The sequence below is a fragment of the Schistocerca serialis genome, chromosome 9 (assembly GCF_023864345.2).
Source record: "Schistocerca serialis cubense isolate TAMUIC-IGC-003099 chromosome 9, iqSchSeri2.2, whole genome shotgun sequence".
Lineage (NCBI taxonomy): Eukaryota > Metazoa > Arthropoda > Insecta > Orthoptera > Acrididae > Schistocerca > Schistocerca serialis.
Genome location: NC_064646.1, coordinates 388,888,867 through 388,897,968, shown reverse-complemented (window position 1 = coordinate 388,897,968; position 9,102 = coordinate 388,888,867). Strand labels below are relative to the sequence as shown.

General features: G+C 46.7%; 1 protein-coding gene across 1 annotated transcript in view; it reads right to left on the bottom strand.

Moving 5' to 3' along the window:
• Nucleotides 1-342: 342 nt before the first annotated feature.
• The window catches only part of LOC126419635 (rho-related GTP-binding protein RhoU-like), a 106,630-nt gene continuing 97,870 nt past the window's right edge, over nt 343-9,102 (bottom strand). Inside the window, exon 2 of the mRNA XM_050086824.1 lies at nt 343-768. Within this exon, the coding sequence (XP_049942781.1) occupies nt 343-768 (426 nt within the window). The remainder of the gene's footprint in view (nt 769-9,102) is intronic.

Here is a 9,102-nt window from a genome sequence, read left to right as displayed (position 1 = left end):
AACTGTGACTGACGAGCCATTTAGGGAGTCGTTGGAGGCAGGCTTCAGAGAACCAGGAGATGTAGTACCTCTTCTGCCTCGGTGTTGGATCGTCAGTTCCTGGTAAATGGATAACTAGAGATGAATGAAGATGTGGACACGTAGGACTGAAATGCTGCTGTAGCACCTCCTCGGTCTGTAGCACAGTAGCGTTAGTCTTGATGTGGTATCGCCAGTTCGTAATTGGCAGCATCTATAGATGAAGTGGTAGGACTCCTCGCGGTGTTGCATCGACAGCGGATAACCGACTGAGAATGGGGAATTGGACCGGTAGCGTTGCTGCGCTGGAACTGGGCTCGGAAGCTAGCGGCGGCAACAGCACAACAGCCCCGAGGGCTTCTTCCGGCGAGGGGGCGGCGGGCGCAGCAGCCCGCGGCGGCGCAGCGCGCAGACGATGGCCTGGTCGAAGGCCTCCTTGAGGTCCCTCTGGGTGAGCGCCGAGGTCTCGACGTAGACGGCGGCGCCCACGGCGCGCACGGCCTCGGCCGCCCTGGCGCTCGACACGGGCGCCTGGCCGCGCGCAGACAGCTCTGCCAGCAGGCGGGCGTCGCGGCGCCGGTCGGCCTGCGTGCCCACCAGCACGAGCGGCGCGTCGGGGCAGCAGCGGCGCACCTCGGGCGCCCAGCGCCGCTCCACGGAGCGCAGCGTCGCCGGCGCCACCACGCTGAACACCACCAGGAAGACGTCCGCGTCCGGGTAGCACAGCGCGCGCACCGGGTCCAACGCGTCCTGCACACACAGCGCGAGGCAAACACCTCGTGATCACGTGTTCTAGGTGTATTACACGCTATGACGTACAGTAAATAAATAAACACTTCTGCAGTTACAGTATTTACTGGTCAACAAATATCGGGTTATCAGAAAGTACCTCCGTGGTTGATGACTGTGAAAAATGTACAAGACATACAAAAACATACACATATCAATGGAAATAACATCTCCCCAAGTTTTAACTCACATTATAGGTGCACAATATGAGCACCATTTGTGATGTGACAACTTCAATACTGGTACAAGAGCATGTGTGTGCTGTTCCAAACGACAGCTGGTTAATCTGCTCACTGCGTTGCCTACCGACTAGTGCGAACTAATTTGAGGCAAGGACAGAGAGCAGATGATTTGTCTACATGTTCTGTCACACCTGCCCCTATGTGGCGTGATTGAAATGGTTCAAATGGCTCTGAGCACTATGGGACTTAACTTCTGAGGTCATCAGTCCTCTAGAACTTAGAACCACTTAAACCTAACTAACCTAAGGACATCACACACATCCATGCCCGAGGCAGCATTCGAACCTGCGACCGTAGCGGTCGCGCGGTTCCAGACTGTAGCTCCTAGAACCGCTTGGCCACTCCGGCCGGCTATGTGGTGTGCTCTGTAGCTATGAATATAACGGATCGAAACTTGGGAGTTCCTCTATCCACCGCTTTATGTAATTTTTCCTTATATCCTTTAGTTGTCGTGCAGTCGTCTTCTGAAACCCCGGAGGTAGTGATGAATTGTCCTAAATTAATATATCTTAGGTTCGTGTCATGGACACATAAATAGCCAAATGACATTAGAAAGAAATCCAAGGGGTCAAAGAGGACGGGGTCGACTGAGAACCAGATGGACTGACGGGGTCGTGGAGGACTGGCAAAAAACGAGCTGAAGCAGATGCCAACCTCGAACGTTGGTTTGCGATGACTGGCGGGTCAATTGTTAAAGAGGTCAAGGTTCATAATGAACTGCAGAGCCATAGAAGAGGTAGAAGAATAAGGAGAAAAGAAATTGGCAGATCCTTGTATCCGGGAAAATTTATGTTCGCAAGAACATAAGTCGACGGAACTGGCACCTGAGTTTCGAAAAGTTCAGTGTCCAGCACAGGAAATAACCTGCACACTTTATAAATAAAGTAACAAAGCTCTTTTTTTTCACATTACATGGACAACGTAGCACTGATATCCAGAAGAGATATATCCGAGTCTATCACCTGCAGTCGAACACTACCGACAAAGTCCTGTAACATTATAGTGGAGTAGAATGATAACGTGATCAGAGTGCAGTGGAAGTGAGAAGACGGTGCCTTGAAATAGCTGGCGATGATCTGCTTGAGCTGGCTGGCCAAAGAGTACTGACTTCCGCCTTCCCTGCGGCCAGTTATATCGCCATCTTATTAACTCCCCAGGCAGCCAAACTGCATGACCGGCGGTTACGTGGAGTAGCGGTGGACCAGCTAAACCTCTGTCATCGATACGTCTTCATCCACCGATGCCTAATTGGTATGGAGGGTCTATGGACAGGTGTGCAGTCTGACTTGCATTGTGATAAGCCGGCCAGTATGGCCGAGCGGTTCTCGGCGCTTCAGTCTGGAACCGCGCAACCGCTACGGTCGCAGGTTCGAATCCTATGTCGGGCACGGATGTGTGTGATGCCCTTAGGTTAGTTAGGTTTAAGTAGTTCTATGTTCTAGAGGACTGATGACCTCATATGTTAACTCCCACAGTGCTCAGAGCCATTTGAGCTATTGTGATAAAAGCTACCTTCCTAACATCCCACTTTTATTTTTTATGTTTTGTAAGGCCCCTTTCAGCGATTTTTCAACGTCTAAACAAGAATGTATAAAGCCTGTGTGATGTTTTTGGTGAGCTTTCTGATGTACATTGAGTAGTTCTTTCCTTTTTTATGCAGAAGATTTTGACGATAAAAAACTATTCGTCTTTTTCTGGTGCTGCGAGCTGTACAACTATCTATACTCGCTGCTTGGACTCCAACCAGACTGTGAACCGCTGCGTATAGCAGACTCCGACTCCCGGTACCCGCTGTGCCCTTTGACACTCAACTGGTTTTTCAGAGCACGCACTGTTATTCATTCTTTCGGCGTTTTTCATCTCTGACGGGTGAAATGGCGGGCGTTAATTAGAATGAAACCTGTGTCCTTGACTTTTTTTCGACACATTTCTTAAATACGCTGTCCCAGGAACCTTGCCTCTGCACCATGATACTGATCCCTTCGTATTTCATTCCATGATTATATTCGAAGCAGTGATCGACGACAGCTGACATGCGTGGTTATTTTAGTCGGGCATGTCGCTGGTGTCCTTTCACTTCTCCTCGAGTGTTCTGATAGTCTGCCTCACGTAAGACATGCCATATTGGCATGGAACGCGGTACACGCCCGGCTTTCGGAGATCTAGATCGTATATAAAATTACAAAGAAGACTTTTTATCTTTATTGACAAGAGCCAAATACCCAGTATTCTGTAAGAGTCTGCCGATGTTTCCGGATATCGTGCGGGTGTAAGGTAGATAAGGGATTCTTGACTTCAGTTCCTCTGTCTCATTCTCAATCTCTTTCTCACGCGTTGTTGATTTTAACTGCAACACCCATTATATTTGACGCTCTGAGTACCCATTCTTTCAGAACACAATTCATAGGCGTGGGAATTGTTCGACGAGGCTGTCCTTGTCTGACCGCATTTGAACTCTGTGGACACAGAGTCTTTAGCAGGGAATTTCTTTGTGACAGATGTTGGTGGCTGGAGACGTCGAGACAGAGTTCAGTGTGCGTGGGTTTTCTAAATGCGCTGCGACCCACGGATTCTTCCGTACTTAACTAAAATATCGAGGATAGGAATTTGGCCCTCTTTTTGATGTTCTGACATTAATTTTACATCAGAATGGACAGGGTAATGTTTACTCTTCAAGTTGTTGTCAACAGCTGGTGGCCTTGTGGCTAGCGGTGCTGACTTTCGATCAGGGTACCGAGGTTCGATTCCCTGCCGTATCGGGGATGTTCTCCTCTCGGTTCAGGGTGTGTGTTTTGTCATCATTATTTCATCGTCATAGTTGAGCAAGTCGACGAAATGGCGTCATATAAAAAGACTTGCAACATGCTGCCAAATATGCCATACACACAGTAAATACATCTTTTTGTTATGGTTTTCAGTCCGAGAACTGGTTTGATGCAGCTCTTCGCGCTAATGTATCATGTGCAGACCTCTTCATCTGCGAATAACTACTACAACCGACATCCATCTGAACCTGCTTACCGATCTCCTTCTGTCTCCCCCCCCCCCCTCCCCCAACCCACTTCCCTCCTCATATGAATATCAAGGAAAAATTCCTGGCGGTACCGGGAATCGAGCCCGGACTCTCCGCGAAACTGGGGCACTCGTTGGCTGTAGAACTTGTGCGTCTTTTCTTTTCTGCTCTTCAAGAGCTCATCTATTGTTGTGAAAACTTGACCGAAGTTATCGGTTCTTGTCGTCGGGTAGGTACCTCTATTGCTATTTTAATGGGATCCCAAATGTTTTAAATCTGGTCTTGCTCGAGGGCATGGTCTCTGAGCACTATTTTGGAACGCAGTATCTGAAAGGCATCTTAAGGCCTGAGTGCGTCGTAAGGTTGCAGGCGACTGTTGTACCACGTGATGAAACACCTGCGGGATGGTAGGACGACGCCTAGGCCGTTAGCGCTGTCAGTGTAATTAAGGTCGTATTCGCGACGCCATTATCTGTCGTTACGCAGGTGTTGGCGATAAACGTGCACGTTGCCCACTTTATTCTTGCCGACTCCGCAGATAGCGTTTCCTAGCGGCGGTTCTGGCTCTTACGAAGGCGTCTAATGGGAGACAGCAACACCCGTCAAAGCACTAATCGAGATGGAACAACGGGATTCGTATCCCGTCACATCACTGCGATTTAGATTTGTCGTGTTACCTCTAAGGTCCACTACCCCCCCTCCCCCCCCCCCAACCATCCTCTCCCACAAAACTGACTGTATGCCGATTTAATGACATTTACGTAAATTTACTGATAAAAGCCAGCAGCCTTTTCTTTGATGGTCGTGCGGTAGCGTTCTCGCTTCCCGCGCCCGGGTTGCCGGGTTCGATTCCCGGCGGGGTCAGGGATTTTCTCTACCTCGTGATGACTGGGTGTTGTGTGATGTCCTTAGGTTAGTTAGGTTTAGGTAGTTCTAAGTTCTAGGGGACTGATGACCATAGTCCCATAGTGCTCAGAGCCATTTGAGCCTTTCCTTTGATCGTTTCAAATTTGAAGCCTATTTTGTCAAAAGGGACACTCGCCCTATGTCTGAACTGTAGCTCTAATAAATGTTCCGCTGATGTGATTGCGTCATGGTGTAAAATACGAGATCCGAAAAAAATGCTTTCATTACCAAGAACATGTTTGTGTTGGTGTGGTAGTATGCGACTGTTTGGGACCTTGGGCTGTGTCCTTGCGCCACGACAGATTAAATCTACATCTAAGCAATAAAGTTCCTGGAAAAGGATTCATGAACCACCTTCAAGCTGTCTCTCTGCCGTTCCAAACTCGAACGGCGCGCGGGAAAAACGAGCACAAAATATTCTGTGCGAGCCCTGATTTCTCCTATTTTATCGTGATGATCTTTTCTCCCCACGTAGGTGGGTGCCAACAGAATGTTTTCGCAATCGGAGCAGAAAACTGGTGATTAAAATTTCATGAGAAGATGCCGTAGCAACGAAAAACGCCTTTGTTTTAATGATTGCCACTCCAATTCACGTATCATGTCTGTGACACTATCTCCCCTATTTCGCGATAATACAAAACGAGCGCCCTTCTTTGTACTTTTTCGATGTCATCTGTCAGTCCTACCTGATGCGGATCCCACACCGCACAGCAATATTCCAGAATAGGGCGGAAAAGTGTGGTGCAAGCGGTCTCCTTAGTAGACCTGTTGCACCTTCTAAGTATTCTGACAATGAATCGCAGTCTTTAGTTTGCTCAACCCACAACCTCATCTATATGATCGTTCCAATTTAGGTTATTTGTAACTGAAATCCCTAAGCATTTAGCTGAATGTACAGCCTTCAGATTGGTGTGATTTATCGCCTAATCGAAATTTAGTGAATTTCTTGTAGTATTCATGTGAATAACTTCACACTTTTCTTTATTCAGGGTCAAATGCCACTTTTCGCACCATACAGATATCTTACCTAAATCATTTTGCAATTCGTTTTGGTCACCTGAAGACTACAAGACGGTAAATGACTGCATCATCTGCAAACAAACTAGTAGGGCTGCTCAGATTGTCTCCTATGTCGTTAATATAGATCAGGAATAATAGAGGGCCTATAACACTTCCTTGAGGAATGCCGGATATTACTTCTGTTTTACTCGATGACTTTCCGTCCATTACTACGAACTGTGACCTTTCTGACAGGATAGAACGAATTCAGTCGCACAACTGATCCGATATTCCATAGACACGCAGTTTAGTTAGAAGACGCTTGTGGGGAACGTTACCGAAAGCCTTCTGGAAATCTAAAAATATGGAATCAATCTGACGTCCCCTGTGGATAGCACTCATTACTTCATGAGTATAAAGAGCTAGTTGTGTTTCACAAGAACGGTGTTTTCTGAATCTGTGCTGATTATGTGTCAATAAATCGTTTTCTTCGAGATAATTGATAATGTTCAATACAGTATATGTTCCAAAACCCTATTTAAAATCGACATTAGTAATATGGGCCTGCAATTTAGCGGATTAATCCTATTTCCCTTTTTGGGTTTGGTGTGACTTGAGAAATTTTCCACTCTTTTGGTGGCTCTGAGCACTATGCGACTTAACTTCTGAGGTCATCAGTCGCCTAGAACTTAGAACTAATTAAACCTAACTAACCTAAGGACATCACACACATCCATGCCCGAGGCAGGATTCGAACCTGCGACCGTAGCGGTCGCTCGGTTCCAGACTGTAGCGCCTAGAACCGCACGGCCTCTCTTTAGGTACGGAACTTTCTGTGAGCGAGCCGTTGTATATAATTGGTAAATATAGAGCTATTGCATCAGCGTACCCTGAAAGGAACCTGATTGGTATACAATCTGGACCGTAGGCCTTGCCTCTATTAAGCTGCTTTGTTACACCGAGGATATCTACTATGTTTCTCATCTTGGCAGTTGTTCTTGATTGAAATTCAGGAATATTTACTTGGTCTTCTTTGGTGAAGGAGTTTCGGAAAACCGTGTTTAATAACTCTGCTTTAGTGGCACTGTCATCAGTGACTTCACCGTTGTTATCGCGCAGTGAAGGTATTGATTGCGTCTTGCCACTGATGTGCCTTATGTGTGACCAGCATCTCTTTGGGCTTTGTGCCAGATTCCGAAACATAGTTTTGTTGTGGAAATTATTAAAACCATCTCACACTGAAGTACGCGCTACATTTGGAACTTTTGTAAAACTTTGCCAATCTTAGGGATTTTGCCTTCTTTTACATTTGGCATGCTTTTTTCGCTGCTTCTGCAACAGCAATCTGACCCGTTTTGTGTACCATAGGGGATCAGTACCATCACTTATTAATTTATACGGTTTATGTCTCTCAGTTGCCGTCGATACTATCTCTTCGAACCCATTCCACATCTTTTCTACCCTTACGTGATAAGATCGGAAGGAGTGGAGACTGTCTCTTAAAAAGGCTTTACGAGCGTTTTTATCAGCTTTTTTTTTAAATAGATGTATTTCGCTTTTCCTTTTGATGTTTGTGGGTGTTACGGTAATCAGCCTCGCAGCAACTGCCTTGTGGTCGCTCATCTCTGTATTCGGCATGATACTCCCTATTAGTCCAGGATTATATGTTGCTAAGAGCTGAAGTATGCTTTCATAATCATTTACACTTCGAGTGGGCTCGTGAACTAATTGTTCAAAATAATTTTCTGATAAAGCACTCAGTGCGATTTCGGATGACGTTTTATGCCTGCCGCTGGGTTTAAACGTATAATTTTTCCAGCATATCGAGTGCAGATTGAAGTCATCACCGACTATAATTGTATGAGCGGGGTACCTATTTGAAATGAGACTCGACGTGGCGTCAACTCGAAAGACCTGCACCAGGCGAACGGTCTACCCGACGGGAGGCCCTAGCCACACGACATTTCATTTTTGAACTGTTCAGCAACCGTATCTTCTGAGTCGCGGGCTCAGAAAACGGTCCAATAAATAGTTTAGTCCGATTGCCAAGTATAACCTCTACCCAAATAGTTTAGTCCGATTGCCAAGTATAACCACTCCCCATGCTATTTCGCAGGAACTATCTACTTCAATTTCACCTACAAGGTAAACTACTTCTGACAGCAATAAATACTCCACCACCAACTGTATTTAATCTATCCTTTCTGAACACTGTTATGTCCAGAATGAGATTTTCACTCTGCAGCGGAGTGTGCGCTGATATGAAACTTCCTGGCAGATTAAAACTGTGTGCCCGACCGAGACTCGAACTCGGGACCATTGCCTTTCGCGGGCAAGTGCTCTACCATCTGAGCTACCGAAGCACGACTCACGGCCGGTACTCACAGCTTTACTTCTGCCAGTACCTCGTCTCCTACCTTCCAAACTTCACAGAAGCTCTCCTGCGAACCTTGCAGAACTAGCACTCCTGAAAGAAAGGATATTGCGGAGACATGGCTTAGCCACAGCCTGGGGGATGTTTCCAGAATGAGATTTTCACTCTGCAGCGGAGTGTGCGCTGATATGAAACTTCCTTGCAGATTCTTTCAGGAGTTCTAGTTCTGCAAGGTTCGCAGGAGAGCTTCTGTAAAGTTTAGAAGGTAGGAGACGAGGTACTGGCAGAAGTAAAGCTGTGAGTACCGGGCGTGAGTCGTGCTTCGGTAGCTCAGATGGTAGAGCACTTGCCCGCGAAAGGCAAAGGTCCCGAGTTCGAGTCTCGGTCGGGCACACAGTTTTAATCTGCCAGGAAGTTTCACTGTTATGTCGTTTGAAAAAAAAAATCTGGTGTACTTATTTAGGGATTTAGCCAGCTTTCCGCACCTATAACTATCTGAGCTTCAGTGCTTTCTATTAGTGCTTGGAGTTCTGGCTTTTTCCCAACACTGCTACGATAATTTACAACTACAATACCGATCGTTTCTACAACTACCTTACTGTGTTTTACCTGCCCCCTTTTAGAGGGACGCCCTTTCTGTGGTTTCCTGAGACCTTCCGACCTAAAAAACCACCCAGTCCCTTCCACACAGCTCCCGCTACCCGTGTAGCCTCTTCCTGTGTGTAGTGGACGCCTGACGTATTAAGTGAAACCCGGAAACC